An 18,840-nucleotide genomic window follows, 5' to 3' on the forward strand; every position below is an offset into this window, starting at 1 on the left:
CTCACCTGGCCTCCGGACCTCCCCGCGAGAGGTTGGCGGCGGGCGGGTCGGGCGGGCGGGGGTGAGTGCCGCGGCGCGGCCCCGCGGAGCCCGCCCAGGAGGACGGGACGGCGCTCGGCGCTGGCCGGGCTCTCGCTTCTTCAGGGAGCGGCGCTGGGAGCCATGAGGTGCCCCGGGGCGGCGTGGGCTGGGCCAGGCCTTGCGGGAGGCGCGGGGCCGGGCGCCGAGGCGGGGCGGGGCGGGGCCGGGCCGGCTGAGAGGGCGTCCGCTGCCGGGAGCCGGGCGGTGCGTCCTGCCGGGCCCCGCCGAGCGCTTTGAAGCCTCGACCTCGCGTAGCTGTGGGCCCGGCCCGGAGGAGATGGCGGTGTGGCGTCTGCGTGCGTTTGTCGGTACGAGCTCGCGGTCGCGGGCCGCTGTACGGGGGCCACAGCGCGTCCGCCCGCTCGTAGCGCCGCGTTGGCCCTGAGCAGCGCTGAGCAGCGCTCCGGGGCTCGCCGAAACAAAAGCGGAGCTGTTGGCCGCGTGCTGCCGGCGGGGCTCGTCGCTGGGCTGGGCCGGAGCTCCGCGCGTGTCCCGGCTTGTCGGGGTGTGGGAGACGTGCGGAGCGCGGGGTCCGGCTGTGAGCCGTCTCGCCCGGGGTGAATAGTGTGCCTGTAACCTTGGAACCGCCTCGTCGCAGCGATCCTACGTGCTGCCTTCATCCAGCAGCTGTGCACGGATCAAACTGGACGGATGTGCTCGTTTCACTTCATAAATCGGTCTGGTTGGGAACAGCTTCCTCTCCCGTTTCCAGAGCAAACATACATAGTCCTTTACTTCAGTCGTTATCGTTTAACAAAGGCTGACATCCATCCATTCAAAAGTTAAGCGTGTGCTAAAGCCTAAAACGGAATTAGTACTGATGACACGCTGGAACAGGTTGCCCAAGGGGGCTGTGGGTGCCCCATCCCTGCAGGCATTCAAGGCCGGGCTGGATGTGACTCTGGGCAGCCCGGTCTGGTGGTTGGCGACCCTGCAGGGGGTTGAAACTGGATGATCATTGTGGTCCTTTTCAACCCAGGCCATTCTGTGATTCTATGAGTGTGTGAGTATTTTAAACGGCTTATGGTGCAGTTCAGCATGGTAAAGATTTGGTGAAAAGAGCAGTCTTAAGTGGGAGTACTGTGTATGTTCTTGCTCATGCTGTTCCCTGTGATATCAGAAATGACTGAGGTTAACTGATGGACTCCTTAGATTTACTTTAGACCACAGAAACAGATTTTGTGGGTGTTCGTGTGACTTTCAAACAGAACGTGGATAAGTCCAGCTTTTATTTCAGTTCTACTTTGAGTTCAGCAATCTACCAAAATATGAGCCAGGATTGCCAGCTCCCCTGCAGCAGTGTTGTACCGGGAGAGACAGATTGCACTGTTCTGTTCTGAGTGCTGGGAATGAGCAGCGGGTTAACACCTGCAGTGCTCACCTGCTTTCAGAGCAGTATCTCTGCTCGCCTCAACCACTACCTTTGTTGGTTGATGTCACATAGATGTCGAAGCTGTTGATTTAAAAAGCCAACAGTGACCTTAAAACTAATATGTAGACTCGGTTATCCTGCCTCGAGGCGTGGTACGCCATTAGGAAAACAGCCTTGACTGATGTTCGTCTAACCTGTTCCTAAAGCCTTAAATAGGGATGCCACTCATTCCTCGGTCTAGTCTAGCCCTTAACTATCCTTTTTCAGATGCCTCATAAATCCCTTCTGCTGCAGTTTTGTGTTCTTACTCTGACTCTAAAGGACAGAGTTCCTTTTTCCTTTGCAGCATTTTTATGTGAAGACTATTAGCACGTTTTGTTTGCTCCTATATTTTTGCAGTATAAATCCAGGTTATTTTCTTTTCCTTGATCGGAGTTCCACAACAGATGACCTTCTTCTGTTGCACCTCTCCAGCATTTGTGTTGCACTTCCATCAAGTTGCCTTAGTGACAGCACTTCCAATGCCGCATCTGGGAGCTGGGTGCCTTTTCCAACGTCCCGAAGATGTTAACGTGCAGTTTGTGATCCACTCTACCTATTGGTTTCTTTCCTGAACGTTTACTATGGTAACTGATTTCTTGATGGCCGTTGATTCCTTGCAAAGAGCAGAACTTTGCACTTCTGTTCATTACATGTGTACGTTTTCTGAGGTGATTTCAGACTTCATCTTTGACTTTTGCTCCATTACCTCTAAGCATGGTGTTAGGTGCAGGTTTATACTTGCAGTGTCTAAGCTGTTACGCAAAGGTATGAGGGCCTTCACAGGATATAAACTGCAGGTTTGATGCTGAACTACTAGCAGCATTGCTCGGGGGTACAGTTTGGGACTGGGTTTATATGGTTTCTGTGCAGTTTCCTCTTAAAGTTCCTTATGAAAGGAAGTTTCCTCATAAAAATGTTGATGGAACAGAATGTCAGAAGTCTCAATAAAGCTGGGATCTTCAGTTTATTCATATAACAAAACTGAAAATAAAGTTGGTTTGATCTGTCAATGAAAAATCATGTTGGTTGGCATTTTTCACATTATTTCCTAGGTGCGCCTCTTATGATCAGGTCTGTCTGAATTTGCTGAGGAATTTTAGTCTGTATTGGCTGCTTTCTAACCTGGAGTTGGATGATTTGTTTGTTGTAAAGAAAAATACTCTTTGTCCTTTTGCAGGCTCTTGAAACATATTTTCAAAGAGATTTCAAAGAGTACTGATTTTCAAAGAGAAGGCTGCTATGTGCAGTCAGGCTCTGAAGTTTATGGTTAAGTTTGGTTAGGAGACAGCGATATCTGTTCAAAGAGGAGAAATGTTTGGTGCAGATGTTGGTTTTTAAATGGCAGCAATGATAAAACTCCCAACCCGTGCTTCCGTAATTCATTTTTGTCTGTCTTATATGTGAGACACATAAGAGTCGTGACCGTCCTTAGATGTTTTTAATGTGTTGTTTTCATGGGCTTTGTAGTTCTGCATGGAAGGTTATCTCAGTTTCAGCAGCGCTGACTGGTCAGTTCTTTACCTCAATGTGAAGCATAGCAGAGGACCAAACGCCAGTGTACCCTGTGCAGATCTAATAAGTGGCCTCTAAAAACAGCCTTAAAAAACTCCATGTTTTAAGACATAGAGAAGTAGTTCCTGCTGCTCTCTTTTGTTTCCTTCTTTAAGGCAGCCTCACATCAGAGCACTCACCCGGAGCTGAGCACTGTCTGCCCAGTTCTCTTCTCACAGCTGCAGTTTGTCCAGACACATTTCAGAAAAGATGTTGGTTGGAGAAAAGGTGGAGAGAGGAGATATGGTGTAACAACTGTTCGTTTTAAAGCCCATCTTGTTACATGAGGTTTCATTCCAGCTTCAGGCTTGTGTTTGTTTGCTTCAGAAAGCTGAGGTTCTAATGCAGTATTTTGCATTCTGTGTTTGTTGCTAACTCCATCCAAGCTGGTTGTTTCAGCAGTAAATGATGCAGTGACTCAGTTCCTTTATGGATGTAACTTTTTTTGAGCTATGTAAATTAACTGAAATCAACAGGAAGAGTCCATTTTACTTTGAAAGGCACCACGGCTGGGTTCCTGTGTTACATTGCTTAGTTACTACCATTTCAAACTCTGCTTTGTAGTAATCCTGATATCAGTCTGATTGCATTCAAACCTCTGACCAAGCTTACGCCTAAAAATTATCAGCTGCACTATTTCTGTCTTCTGGGGAGGGAAGGCAGGAATGAATGACACCATTTGAGGTATTTTCAGTGGGTACCTGACAGTAGGTACGTTTGAAATGAAGGTTCACTGCTAATTTAATACACGTAATTGCTAGAAAAACAGCTTTTCCACTTTGGATGTATAGTTTTCTTTCTGATGTATTATTGATGCACCGTATGACAAGCAGTCAGAAGACTTCAAGAGTGAGTTTTTGATCCTAAGTCACTCTCGTTAGAGTTTATGCAGACGAGCGATGGAAGAGGAACACAATCTGCTTGGAAATCAAAGGCCAATATTTTCCTTTCTGTGTCTGCTTGAAAATATATGAACTCGTTATGGGAGTGACTACTGAATTTCTTAGTGTAAAATCAGATCTTAGAATACAGGTACTTCTGTTTGTTTAAAACCTAATTGCCCTAAAAATAGCTGCTGATTCATAATTAAAAGCCACGCATTTGGTCACGTTATGTGTTCTAATGTGCTGCGCAGAAGTTGCATCTCGCCTTTCAAGGCCGTATTGGGCAGGATAATGTGAAATGGGTGAGTAGAGGGGCCTTCCTGCATCTAAGGCTGACAGTAACGTAGGGTACTTTACATTTCCATCTGTCTTAAAAATAAACAGCTCCCTGAGTGCTGCACGTTATCTTCCAGAGCTTTCAAAAGCTCCAAGCTGAATCACGTTAATTCCTCTATTTATCCCCATAGAATATATCGCACAGCCAGCTGCAGAGTTTTATTTTTGACTCCACAAACGCGTCAGTCTCTGTTTTGTTTCCCACTAGGAATTTGTCACAGTGTGAGGTTCTTAAGCAGGTTTTACCATCATCCCCATGTCTGTGGTTTTCACTGGCGAGGTCCTCACCTGGGCTGCTGGGAGCTGTGCCCTTTTTTATCACCTGAGTATTAATCCCACAGATTTAGTGTGATTATTAATTTTTTTCCTCTGTCATCCTCACAACATTGCCACGAGGTGCCTTCTGTTGATGACTATTAATCATAGTTACAAATGATGCAACGCTTAAGTATTTGTGTTATTATGGTCCATTTTAAGTCTATGCAGCCACAGACGATCTAAGAGTCACGGATGGGCAGTACCAGCTGGGTTGCTTCTTTGACTGCAAGTGATTTTGAGCTCCTGATGGGTGATTTCTGCATCTGTGATAGGAGCTGTAGTGTCCGCTGTTCATATCACCTTGGACACGACCAGGCTTGCAGTTAGCTCTGAGCAAGGACATCTCTTTCTGTGTGCCAGAAGGTGGTGTTTGCATGGGAAAAAGCTGCTCCTACCTGTCATTTGGGAGTGAACAAACTGAAGCAGCACTCATGTGCAGAGCTGTGTCCACCTGGAAGGCTGAGCTGGTAAAGCTGAGCTCAAGATAGGGGGTTGGTGTGTGGTTTTTTTAATTACTTTTTCATTCTGTTTTTTGTTATTCCCCCCCCAAAAAACAAAAGAAAAACCAACATATAAAGTGCAGCCTCCTGCAGTTTGCTGTTATTTTGATCTTAGGTAAGATTTGTCTCTGCCTTCAATTCTGCCTGGCCCCGAGGTGTGCACAAAGTGCTTCAGGTAGAAGTAGCTGAGGATCTCATTGTAAATGGATAACTGTGTAGGCTGCGAGCTGTTCTGAAATTGGAATTAGTCATTTAGACATTGAGCAAAACTCACTTTAACCTGTTTAACCTTTGCGTTTCTGCAGATACCAAGTCTGAAAAGGACTATCTTTTTCTTTCCTCCTTTTTTCCCTTGAAGGAGTGTATCCACTGCTGAGCTCAGAGCAGCTCTGTGCCTCTCCCTGCTACGTCTTTGGCATTAGAGTTCAAAGCAGTGTTTAAGTAGAAGTTGATAAGCAAACACAAAACCAGCTGGTGGATTTCTCTGCTGTTAGGAGGCTCTGGCCTCCCTTCTCTCATTTCTTTTCAAGTCAGTAACTAAATTTCCTTTGCTTTCTTCCCCTTGCTGTACTGATCCCCTCACTGTGAAAAATCTTTTGACTGAAATACACTGAGAGCGTTTGTGTGTTTCCATGTCTGCATTATGCTGTTGGCTGCTGGTCAATAACTTGGCTGCACAGCGCATTGAGGTTCACATCCTTGTCCATCCTATTACTCTGCCCCTTAAGGTCACTCAGGTTTCCCCACGTATTATTTCAATTCTTGTTTGTTTTTTTTCCAGCAGGATTTTTCTCAGTGCCTGTCAGCTTCGATGCGGCTCATTAACAAAGAGGGTGACTGCGCAGAGCCGTGGGCGCCGAGCTGTCGGAGCTCAGCCCGGCTCCTGCCCGGCGTTACTCATGCTCTATTTCTGCGCCGTTCCCCATTCTCCCCAGTTTCAGCGGTCGTTTCATACGTGGCGCAGTGTCAGAGGGCTTACTCAGGTCCGGTGGGATGCAACGTGCCGTATTCCGTGTGCCTAAAAGAGCAAAGCAAATAACCTGCTGGCAGCCCCAGCGAGCAGTGCTGGCTGACGCGCGTCTCTGCCGTACTGAGCTGCAGAGCCATCCGGAGCCGCTCTGCTCTGCTCTGCCCTCACCTGCGTGTTCCTCCCTCGCTCGCACCTTTACTCACAGACTCAGCACTTGCTGTTTCCGTGCCGGTTACGCAGCCGTGCACCTTTTGAGCTCCCTGACATCTCCAGCCGCAGCTTGCCGTCCCAAACACACCTTTTTTTTTCCTGCCGGCCGAATCGCGCAGTTTAAAAGGCATTTATTGGACTCTCGCCTTACCGCCTTCTTCCTCGTTTGAGACATAGTTTCTTATTGTTTTTTCCGCTCCTGCGTTGAGGAAATCCCACCCAGAAGCCGTTCAGGCCCTCCTCTCCCGCTGCGCCGTTCCGCAGTGCCCGCCGTGCCGTCGGTAAGGACGCGGGCGTTGTTCAGCGCTGCGGAACGCGGCGGGGCGGGCGGGCGCCGTCAGGCTCCGAACGATGCCGCCTCCGTCCGGCAGGGGGCGCCGTGCGCGCCGGGAGGAGGGGCTGCAACTCGCGCGGCTGCGCTTTGCGGACTGCTGGAAAGCAGCGCCGAGTGTCGCGCTGCGCCTCGGGAGGGAGCGGCGGCGGCGGCGGGGGCTGCGTAACAGTGGAACGCCGCCCGCCGTACGGCGGGGCACCGGAGCCGGGCGGAGCGTGAGCGCTGGGCTCTGGGCAGCGCCGGGCCTCGCCGCGGGGTCTCTCCGGCGCCTATCGGGACCGTTTCCCCTCCTCCGGCCCTGAGCGGCTCGCCGGCGGCAGCCGCTTCTTCCTCCTCGGCCTCGCTGCTCAGGTACGGGGGCGCGGGTGCGCGGCGGCGGGGGGTGCGGGCCGCCTTCTGGCTGTCCCTGGCGGGGCGGGGCGGGCCGTTGGGGCGCGGGGGCAGCGCGAGGCGGGAGCCCCCGGCGGGTGCGGGGCGCGGGGCTTGAGCTGCCGGCAGCGGCCCCGGAGCTCGTCGGGGCTCCGTCTCCTTGAAAACGTGCCGTAAATATCCCCCTCACGGAAACGAGTTCTCTTTGCGTGTGTAATGGGGTTTGTTATAACGTCATTTGTTTCGGCCGCCAAGTTGCTATTCTGCTGCTTAACCCCTAAAGAAAAACTAAAACCCGTCGGATGTGTTCGGCCTCGTTTGCTGCTCGTCCAGATCTGTGGGCCGGCAGTGGCAGAGACGTGAAGGTTTGTAACGGGTGGGAGCGGGCAGCTGCAGGTAGCAAGAGGCTTGTTTGGGTGCTTTGTATTGGAACGTCCTTGGGGGGATGCTCGATTGGTTGGAGCTGGTGCTCCCAGGGCCTGCCGTGGCTGTGGGAAATGATGAGGGAGGCCTGGGAGTCTCAGCTGTGGGATTTGTCCTCGTATTGAGGTATTCCTCCTAAAGAAGCTGTTATGGAAAAGGTGAGAGCTCACCATCACTGTAAAACCTTTTCTGAATTTTAATGCAAGGACTTCAGTGTACGACACGAATCAAAGGACGGTCTGCTCGGCACGGAGATCCCCAATGGTATGTTGTGGGATATGTACTACAAATTAATAAAGAAACACTAGGTTTTCAGGTACTGGATCAAGACTTGTGTTGTCTTTGTTGTAACTGGTGGAAGATTCCAAAGGCAGGTTAATAGTGGCTATTTAGTGAAATATTTTAGTTCTGTTTTTTTGAGGGAAAATCATATGGAAAGAACTGGAATGTTTTGTCACTCCTAGAAGCATAAAAAATAAAGCTTCTAATAGTTAGCCTACCTATGGGCTTTGTTATCTGAGTAGTTTTGCAACAAATTCAGTATTTTTAACTCTCCCTTTTGTTGGCTGGAGAGTCTTAATGGAAGCCAAGAAGTGCTATCAGCCAAAGGTACCCCCAGTTCGGATCATCTCTTGAAGATGTGTGAGGTTTGATAGGGGAAGGTGTGAGCAGCCAGTCACCTGTCATGCCCTCATCTGCAGTACAGCGTAACCTCCTCATGAGTTAATATGATTAATAAAAGGACAGAAAAGACTGTGTATGCATTTTCTTACCTTTTACTTAAATAAAAGTGTATGATGCTAAGCTTCCAGTTATAGAACTCCTCTAGTTCTGCATGTTTGAACATATTTTTATTGAGGTTTGAGGCCCTCACAGCTAGAGCTGTGATTGTGTCTGTTGGGAGCACAGGGGTGACCAGCAGCTCCAAGTATTTGTTCCTATTTCAGATCTCTGTAAAACACACTAAGAATGTATCTTAATAGATCCGCAACTTTCACTGTGCAAATTACTGTTTTGTAGGTCTTTGTAACCAGGTCAGTTGTACCAGCCTGGTCTTTCACTGGAGGTGTCCATGCTGCAGTAATGTTTACCTTGCCAGCATTTGCTGTATTTTTTTCCAAGACCAAGAATTTTTATTTCAATTGTTGATACTTTCTCCAACAGTAAAACCATTTGTCTGAGAAGGTACAGGTAATTGTGCTCTGCCCTGGCTCCTGAACTGCACGAACCCGAGTGTCGGGCATTTGAGTAAATGGGGGAGAAGTATTGGGGGGAGGGAAAATCAGGACAATTTAATTCACTTCTAAACAGGTTGGATAGTACAGAGAGATGAATTCACGGTAAACAGATGTTATATAAAGTTATATGTAATGCATAGCCTCCTTCGGGTCAGTGTTATCACAGTTTGCTGTCAAGTAAAAAGCTTTGAAAATGTACATGAAGTAATGAAGTATAGGAGATATACACAACATACGAATGGGATAGTCATCTCTAGTGATAGTCATCAGTTTTATCAGTGCGAGTGGCAGTGATCAGCTGCTGCTGTATCTGCCGTGCTTTTAAAGGAACACAAACAAAATGCATCCTTAACCTGGGTTTTATGCTAGTGAACTTAATTTGGATACAGCAGGGGTGGTGTCATCGTTGGCTCCTTAGAGCTTTCTCAAAAACATGTTTGCAAAACGATGCTACGTTACAAATAGTCACAGGTACCTGAAAGGTCACAGCTGCCAGAGGGACTAATAAGGAACGTCTGAAATAATTTTTGATGGCTTTGTTATTCGGGAGTTTTATGGCTGTCTCTGGAAATAGAACCCATCATATTGGCTAAGGCAGATTTTCGCCAGACTTCCTTGTTAGTGTTTTAAGCTTCAGCAGAAGAAATAATAATCCTATTTTGTCATTCTTTTATACAACTGTAAGTCCTTGTTCCTGAATTCATTGTAATTATGCTTGTTTTGGAAGTTGCTGGAGCCAAAACATTCCTGATCACCAAATCATAATGTGTCTGTCTTAAAACTATGATTTATGCAGTGTTACGTGTAGTTAACTGAGTTTAAGCCTAGGACAGAGCAAAGAAATGTCTAGACTGAAGGATGTGCCTTGTGAACACCGTGTTTGTCCAGTACACCTGCCTGCATCTCTTGTGCAAAGCCAAGCAGGTTCCTTGCTCAAGTGGGTAAGTGCATACTGGTGCTTTACCAATGCTTGGCTGGTGCAAGGATTTCTGTGGGTGCCTTAACTGGCTGGGACTAGCTTATGTGTATGGCAGGAGAATGGACTTGTTATTGTAGGACTCCATGCAGAATTGTTGTAGCCTGCCAGCTCATCTAGCTGAGGTGCTTCCAGCTGCGCATGCTCCGTGGGTTCCCTGTGTTCCAGCTGGATCCCAGCCCTACATCCAGTCCTTGGGAAGAGCTGCTCTGCTGTAGCTGTCCTGTGCTGGATTCTGTTAAAGGTGTCAGAGACAGTGAGATGCTTTCAGTAGCCTCTCCGTTAAAATTAAACCCGAGACAGACCAAGGTATTAAGTTTGAGAGGTGAATTATGTAACATGGCATAACAGAGCCTTCCTGCACCTATTTCATAGCTTGCGTGATGTTTCTGTTGCAAAATTACTGCTTTATTGATCTGAATTGTGTTGTGTATGAGGAGACAGGCCTTGGAGGTCCCTGAGGAATCTTTTCCAGCCATGAAATGAAGGTGTTTGCAGGTCCAGAGGCCTGTTCCTGCTGGTTGCAGTTACCGTGGTCTGACTTGCCTTTGAGACATCTTTGCGAAGATCAATAGGAGTAGTTTGTACTTGAAATGACATTGTTTCATTTGAAGTGTGGAGCCAGAAATGGTTCCTAGAATTGGCTGCTAGGAGCAAGCTGCCCTGCCTCGATCTGCAGGTAACTGTAGCGCTGCTCTGCAAAGCTCTGGCCAAGTCTGCGGGTAAGGGAGCGTCCTTGGGAAGCTGCGGGAAGAGCCTGTGTGTGTGAGTGTGATGTGGTGCACCTTCCTGCAGGGCGGAAGAGAAGTGCTGTGTCTGGAGAATTCTCGAGTCACTGTGTCGCTGTTGATGATTTAATAAAACAATAATAATAAAAATTAAAATAAAATTGGAAATGGTTTTTAGGGGTACTTAATATCGCCCTGTGAATAAAAAATTCACTTTGGGATTCCATAGCAACAAAACAAACATATATTCAGGTTGTCTTCTGATTTTTGCTGTTTTGTAAAGCTTTGTAGATCTGAAACTATCAGTTATTTATTTGTTTTAGCAACTGCTTGTTTTGTGTTTGAGTGAGGAATAGGAGGTCAAAATACAGCATACTAAAAACGAGCTGTTAATAAATTTTTAGAGCATGGAGTTTGTCGTTATGTGGTTAAAATGAAGAAACAAGAGCACAATAAAGTTTTGAAATCTGATTGCACTTGTTTTGCTGTCATTGGAACTGAATACTGGATGTTTCTATGCTCTTGCCACACTACATTGTGTGTTGTTTTCCTGCTTGATAGTTATGAAGGAATAGGGTATGACCGCCCTTTCCAGGCTAACAGGTGCTTTTTCATGGGCTGCTCCAGAGAGTTCTTTGTTTTTGTTGGAACAGCGCACAGTAACACTGAGATTTGATTTTCATAGACTTACATTGGGGGTGCAGCTTCTCAAATGGCTCTAAAAGTCCTCTGTCAACTCCCATTGCATCAGTCATGCATGAATCAGTCTGGTTTGGCTCTCTGCCCTTGAGAACAGGAAGCAATAGTCCGTAGGTTATCTTGCTCTTGCAAGATCTTGCACAGATTTTGTAGGCTTTTTTGGTTACCCTGTTTTTGGTGTCTTGGTTCATCTGATGGAATAGCCTCACTGAAAAAATAACGAGGTGTATTTTTAATGATAGGAGAAGAATGGCTGCTGTTTTTTCAAGATGCAGTTTGTATAGCACTTCCATTTACTGGTCTGTTCCACATTTGCCAGGTCAATAAAGTTTGTGGTACAAACAATGTACAGAAGATGATCTGTGTGTGTATATCAGGTGTTAACAGAGAAGCTTCCTTATGAAGTTTACAGTACCAATATTAGCTTACCATAGGAAATATGATGTTAAAATCTCATAGAAGCCACATTCTAGGGAAGGGATTTAACTTCAGAAGTTTTACAAGGTAATTTTGGTTAACTTCAAAGAAAATACAAGTTAGGAGTTGATAGATTTCCTTTCTGAAAGAATGTTAAATAGCTTTGCTTGTCTGATGTCACTTTGTATACACGGGCAACTGAGCTGGGTACATAAATGAATTCCTGCAGCAGTGAAATTGCAGCGTTCTTTCAGAGGTGATGATAGCAGGATGCTCTGCAGGCTCTTGGTGCCCTCTGGAGCCCTCATGTTCAAAAGACTTTGAGCTGTGTCGTCCTCTAAGCTTAGCCCCTCATACCTGCATTGCTTATAAGCATGTGGGGTGAGCTCTTGTGCTCTCTGCTTTCCATCAAGCTGGCTTTAAGCAGAACAGTTTATTTGCCAGATACCTTCTATGTGGTGAACTTGGCTGAGGTCAGTTACACTGACAGGGCAGAGCCATCGTTGGGTGTCGTGTAAGAGGCACGTTCTTAAGGCAGGCAGATGTTCCGTGAGGTGGTGGGTGCATGTCCAAGCATGGTGTGCTTACTGCAGCCAGCCTTGAGAGAGTTGATCAAGGTGCTTCTTAACATGTAGAAAGGAATAGTTTCTCATTAAGTAAGGCGAGATGACTATCTTACTGCCCAAGCAAAAACATATTTTCAAAAAGATGAGAGATTACATGCATTAATGTAATGTTTAATGATTACATGCATTAATGGAGTTTACATGAAAAGTTTGAGTTTGCGTGTGTTGAACTGTTTCACTTTTTTATGGCGCTGACTTCAGTGCTGTTGTACTTCTCAGTCGCTACGAGTGACATTAATTCTTAATGGCAAAATACCTCACTGTGATATTTTGCTTTTATGTCATCATAAACTTTTGTCTGCTGTAAAGATCTCCGACTTGAGCTTGTGTTTTGACTGATGCAGCGGTTTAGAGGAACTTTCCCGACGTGCATGAATTTTCTTGGAGTGCTGTATGTCTTGAAGTGGCCAATATCAGCAGCCTTTATTTTGCAAGATGAGTGGATAAGTCATGGACGCTGATGACCGTGAATGAAGGTTGTGCACTTCAGAGAGGAATTTAGGTTTATGTTTTTCGGATGGCTTTGTTAACAGCTGCTCAAGTCTTTATTGGGCATAAAAGAAGGCACTGCCTCTTTTGCTTACACCTTGAATACTTGGTTGTCAAATAGGAAAATGTTTTGATTAAGGAGGAGGAGCATTTATTTCATCCGAAGAAGCTTCTCACGCTACTGTTAGTGAGAGACTTCATAGGATCTTTTAATTGTTTAACAGTAGATGATCATATTTTAATGAGTTCCAATTACTTGCTTTTTTTTTTCTAGTTCTTCATCAAGTTTATGTTACATTCTTTGTAGAAGCATTGGACTTGTTTGTGGTATGGGTATTTCTCATGCCTAAGCATTGAAAATACTTATTTCTTAGTAGTTTTCAATTTACTGATGGAAAACACACCCATCTTTCTTGGTTAGCAGAGGGTATAGGTCCCACAGGAATTGTTGGAGGTGTTTGCTGGGTTCCTGGTGAGGGCATTCAAATGGATCTTTCCAGCTAGGGTTCAGAAGCCCGCAGGATCCTTGCTCTGCAGAAAGATCTGGTGAACCTTGAGGCTTCTTATACCTCATGCAAATTTTTATTCCTAAGTGCATCACTTGAAGAATTGGATTGGTTGCTTATGGCTCTGAAGAGAGCACGGGCTGACAGGGATAACGCATCCACTTGTACCTATTGCAAACACAGCTAAGTCATTCTGAAGGGTGTTAGGAGCACCTCACTCACAGCTGCTGCTGAAAGCATTGCTTTGTGAAGCCATCCCAGACATGGTTTGTCTCTGCAGTCCCAGTCTTGTACTGATTCTTTCTATATAAACAAACAAGAGCTTTAAACATGGGCAACACATAAGCACGTGTTGGCATGCTAAGGAATTAATGTGGAGGTTCAGGCAGAAGATAGTGATGTAAATATGCAGTGCTACCCACCATATTGCTGACTTAGGCTTTTTTGTGGCCTTGTGGATATTCCAGCTGTGCTGCCCAAGGCACTTCATTTCCATATAAGGTTCGGTTCTGTGTGTTTTGTTTCTTCTTTCAGCAGCTGTCTTGTTAGCACAGCCTGCTAGCAGTCAGGTATTGCTGGCAGGGTGCTCGTGCAGTGAATCAAGTTGGTGTCTGAATTGGTTGGGGAATTTGTTTTTCGGTCAGTTCAGCTGCATGGTCTGTTTTAGTGTAACGCTTCTGCCAGAAGAGCACAGGAGATGTTCATTCAAACAAGTTGGGCAGTGGTGAAGAGCTGCTGAAATAGTGCAAGTGTCAAATGTCTACAATAGCCTTATTCACCAGAAGAACAAAAGAGTGATATTTCTTGCAGTAAAGAGTGCTTTGGGGGTTGTCCCAGTGGGAACCAAATTCTAAACAGATGGCAGAGGTGCCAGATGAAGCAGGTAGAAGCTGAATGCGTTACTGATGTTATTGTTCTGTTGTCTCTCAGTAGTCTTATGGTAGAACAGTTTTTTTCTTGGAAAATGTCTTTGAGGCTTAAGTTGTGTGTTGGCAGCCTAATAGTTGGACCTGGAGGGGAAGAGACCTGGTTCCAGCCATTAAGGGTATTTGTGGTATATGCAAGAGAAACTGTAATTAATTAAAGGATTTTTATTATTTTGCCTCAAAATACTAAGGCTCAACATACCTCCTGTTTTATCCTTTACCTTTTCAGAAAGTAACTGTGAATTCTAAGCAACTGATTTTTATAGCACAGTTGTCATCACACTGAACTGTATGCTAGTTATTTGCTATCCATAGTTATAGAGAAAGATGCAGGCTGTGGGAATACAGCTTAGTTGCTGGTTCACTGTTGGAGCTTTGCAGCTAAAGATGATGTAATTTCTGTGAAACTGATGCGTTGGTAAAGCAGACATCATTCATGCTTTTTACAGACGTACATTGATATTTCCTTTGTGAAACTGATGGTGTTTTGGCTGACAATGAGAATGTTCAGCGCAACTAATGCGAGTTCTGCCTTAATTCAAACGTACACTGTCAAGCAGTATTTGTAACATTATTATGAAACAGCAGTATTTTGTTGGGTGCTGTTTTGCTTTTCCTTAGGAGATGGTGTTAGCCTCGGTATTAAATGACTTTTTTTCTTGCTTCATTTTCATTCTTTGAAAAACATGCTGAGTTTTTTGTTGTTTTGTTCCATTTGTTTGATGCATGTCTGTTTATTTCTAGGCCTTTCTTAAAACTTCCCATGTCTAAATGGACTCCTGAATGTAATATAGTTTATACTCTAAAAGCGGATATGAAGAGTGAAGTTCCTTCTGATGCACCAAAGAGACAGGAGAGCCTGAAGGGGATCCTATTGAACCCTGAGCCTATTGGGGCAGCCAAAAGCTTCCCTGCTGAAGTGGAGATGATTGCCAGTAAAGTAGGGAATGAGTTCTCTCACTTATGCAGTGACTCTCAGAAGCAGAAGGATATGAATGGCAACCGTACAGACCAAGACAAAAGTCTCGTGGTGCGAAAAAAACGCAAGAGCCAGCAGGCTGGTCCTTCATACACACAGAACTGCCCTGATAAAGAAAACCAAGGAGTCTTGGGTTTAAGACAGCATCTAGAAACACAGAGTGAAGACAATGACTCTTCTTTTAGTGACTGTATCTCCTCGCCTTCATCTAGCCTACATTTTGGAGACTCGGACACAGTAACGTCTGATGAAGAAAAAGATGCTCCTGTAAGACACTCTCAGGCAGTGCTGAATACTACGAGTAGAACTCATAGTGCAAGGTCACAAAAGTGGCCTCGGACTGAGGCAGACTCTGTACCTGGATTATTAATGAAAAGGCCCTGTTTCCACAGCAGTTCTTTAAGAAGACTTCCATATAGAAAGAGATTTGTGAAAACCAGTTCCTCACAGCGGACACAGAATCAGAAGGAACGAATTTTAATGCAGAGGAAAAAAAGGGAGGTGTTAGCTCGAAGAAAGTATGCTTTGCTACCCAGCTCTAGCAGTTCGAGTGAGAATGATCTCAGTAGTGAATCTTCCTCTAGTTCATCCACTGAAGGGGAGGAAGACTTATTCGTGTCACCTGGCGAAAACCACCAGAACAACACAGCTGTTCCTTCAGGTAAATTGGAATTCTTACGGTGTTTCTATTACTGAGCTTTCATCACATACTGTATGCTTTGCTTTTTTTTTGCTGCAGGTGCATTGTACCTACGACTCAGTTGAAGTTAGCTTTACTATTATGATAATAAAAGAAAATTCTAAGGCCTGAAATTATAGAAAGCAACTGCAAGATCAATGCACAGACTGCATAATATATATACGTGTGTGTGTATATATATATATGTATATTTGCCCCAAATGCTTTACTTAGGTACATAGAGTCTGTGCACTGATACAGTTGATTTACACAGCTACTTCTCTTGTATGTCTTGAGATAGTGTTTGAAGATAGGATTGAATGCTGATGTGTTTTGTTTTCCCTCTCCCAGTTGTCTTGGAATCCTTTTCTTCATAGATTTGCAGAGTGTGAGGCATTTGCTAACCTGTGGCTAGTTACATTTATGGTGTTGCAGCTGTGCCTTCTGTAAATCATTTCAGTCTTTTGTAGAGCATGGGGAGGTAGATGCTCAGGACACAGCAGTGTTAATCTGTGCTGCCATGTTTTGTGTATCTGCTGTTTAGTGGAGCATTGCAGAAAGTGAAACCATATATTGGAATGTGCTGATTTTTCCTTTGAGAAAAAACCTTGGAAATTGCAAGTACATGTTATAAAAATAAAAGCTGTATATGTTCACGATTAGGGAGGATTTATGATTAAACAGAGCCACAGTACTAAGTAGATCGTTACTTGCTCTTCATTGTCACAGGAAGTGATTTGCATATTATTCTTTAACATACTATTTTAATACAACAGGTAGAATTTGTAAGGCAAAAATCTTATTCATAAAGTGTTGGAACAGCGTAAATGATTCTAAAAGGGAAGGATTATTGTGCAGGCTTAGCTGTCTTCGTGCATGTTTGTGGGGACAGAAACATCCTTTATTTTAAGCTTCATCAAGTTATGTTTGTGAAATGCATGCCCACGTATGTTGGAAAGTATAAGTTGCAAATAATTAACTTACAAGGGTGTGCATACATTCAGAGAAATGAGTTTGGGAAACTACTGTGTCAGTACTTCCTATTTCCTAGTTAATCATTTCTTCTCCTTTTCAGAGATGATGAAATTTCTTGTAACTGAAAAATGATGCAGGACCATTAGCAACTCCTTTCCCCTTGCAACAGTGAACCTTGTAAACATATGAGAGCCTGGATTATGGCTTCTCAGGCAACCAACTATTTCCAAATACACTGAATACATTTAGAGAGGGAACTTCCAGGGTTGTTTAGTGTATCTACTAGAGCTGCTAAAACCTTCCGCCCTCTTCAAACTCAAGTTCAATTAACACCACTTTCCCTTGGAGGGTAACTGCTCAGGTAACTTCTGATCATTCAGTGTGCTGCTGTTTTGATGGCAGGAAGCCTGGACTTTGTAAAGCACTTCATCTAGTCATGTGGTAAAATAAGTGCGTTGTCTGGTAGCTTTATTTTTATATTACTTGAAACAGGCTTTGAAAAATATAGTTCACTTATGAAGTGGTGTTTCTTTTCATGTCATATTGATCAGCTCTGCACCAGTTAATTTCAGATGAGAATACTGATATAAGCTGTAGCTGAAACTAGATATGCTTTGTTGAATGTGTATTATTGCAGCTGTATTTCAGGACTGACACAGTAAGCTGGGACGTAATTCTACTTAAAGCATGTAAATTCTGTTTCTTTATTTTTCCAGAGAGTATATGTATTGATGGAGAAGTTGTGAGCCTTTTGTTTACGTTGAAGATAGAGTGGGAAGTTGAGCAGACTTCTTTTGTGCAAGTGTCCTATTTTTAGGAAGAGTGTGATTAACACTTTATGTAGCTCTTTGCTCTGAGATAACGCATTTCTGCTTAGTGAACTAACTGGGCCAGATATTAGGGGCCAGCTGGGAAAACAGATATGTAATGTCCATGTATAGTGGTCAAGTGTGATGTTGTTGCTAAGCATTGCTATAGTAGCCTGTTAGTGGTAGGGACAGTTCACTCTGGCACATGAAGCAACCTTCATGGTGCATCTGCTGAAATGATAGAATACATTGAAAGAGTAGGAACTTTTGCTAAGAATGAAGCCCGCAGCATCTATGTTAAAGCACTAAAGGAGAGACTTAGAAAAGGTGGAAAATAGTAATCAGCAAAGAAAAATACAATTTTAATAGATCCAGTAATACCTATAAACACTTCATAAACCATCACTGCACTGTTGTGGCTTCCTTACTAGCAGTTTGTATTAAGGATATGTCAGAATACTTGTTTGCTTTAAATATTGGGATCTCTTAGGGAAACCATTCGAGTATTGCAAGGGATTAAAGTAATGCTATTGTTGCAACAAATAATAAATCAGTGCTTGTACCTAAAGGAATTTGTGGTTAATTTTGGAACGTGATATGAATGGAGGTGTGGCGGCTGTTTTTGTTTGTTCTAACAAAGCTGGTTATAAAAGTCTGTATAAAATTAAAAAGCAAACTAACACCAAACACTTCATAGAGCTTTTCTTCCCTTTTCTGTTGTAAGTTTTCAGCTATTCTTCTGGTGGAACTTCTGCACTTCAGGAGTGTGAGGAGATTGAAGAAGTACCAGATCAGGACACTTGGGAATAGATGAGATGGTTTTACCGACTGCTTGCCACAAAAGGCACTGTCCTCATTAAAGATGACTACAGGAAGTTTGTTCAGGAGAGGGAGAGAAGAGCTGGGGACATGGATGATGTGAAAACAACTCTGTATAGTTTAATGATATGGTTATAGTTGAAACTGCAGTGCTTTCAGGAATATATTCAAATTCGTAAGTTGATAGTAATAATAAAAACCAACAGCTTACAGATAAAATAACTTCAAGCGGCAACATTTTTGTTGTGGAATGCTTGTTTTGATTCTGTGTTTTGGCTAGGTAGCCCAGCAGCTTTTCTCTGGCCCTTGGAGAATGTGTGTAAACATCTAGAAAGAAAATCCTTTGACTTTTCATATCAAGGGTGGCAGAATTGCAACTTGCTACTGGAGTTGGATCTCTGTAATATTGCAGTAAAACTTCAGATTTTTCAGCTTGGATATAAAAAGGCTGTGGATGGCACTTGGAGGCAGCCAGTCTTTCAGGGAAGTCTTTAAAAAGCTGAGCTGGGAGCAGGTGTTCAGCTTTACATTATTCAGCTGGCAGTAAATCTGACCTGCAACAAATGTTGTTTCTACAAAAAAGT

At 44.4% G+C, this 18,840-nt stretch overlaps 1 protein-coding gene across 4 annotated transcripts in view; it reads left to right on the top strand.

The window, feature by feature from the left end:
• The first annotated feature begins 13 nt into the window (after positions 1–13).
• Positions 14–18,840, top strand: part of RNF111 (ring finger protein 111) — a 49,188-nt gene continuing 30,361 nt past the window's right edge. The window contains exons 1-2 of one of the 4 annotated variants that reach the window (XM_072345241.1): positions 14–61; positions 14,740–15,635. In XM_072345241.1, the coding sequence (XP_072201342.1) occupies positions 14,759–15,635 (877 nt within the window). In that variant the 5' untranslated portion in view covers positions 14–61; positions 14,740–14,758. Of the gene's footprint in view, positions 168–6,778; positions 6,950–14,739; positions 15,636–18,840 lie in introns of those variants that run through there. The other 3 variants (XM_072345242.1, XM_072345240.1, XM_072345243.1) reach the window with 3 other exon arrangements.

This window comes from Excalfactoria chinensis, chromosome 10 (assembly GCF_039878825.1).
Source record: "Excalfactoria chinensis isolate bCotChi1 chromosome 10, bCotChi1.hap2, whole genome shotgun sequence".
Taxonomy (NCBI): Eukaryota; Metazoa; Chordata; class Aves; order Galliformes; family Phasianidae; genus Excalfactoria; species Excalfactoria chinensis.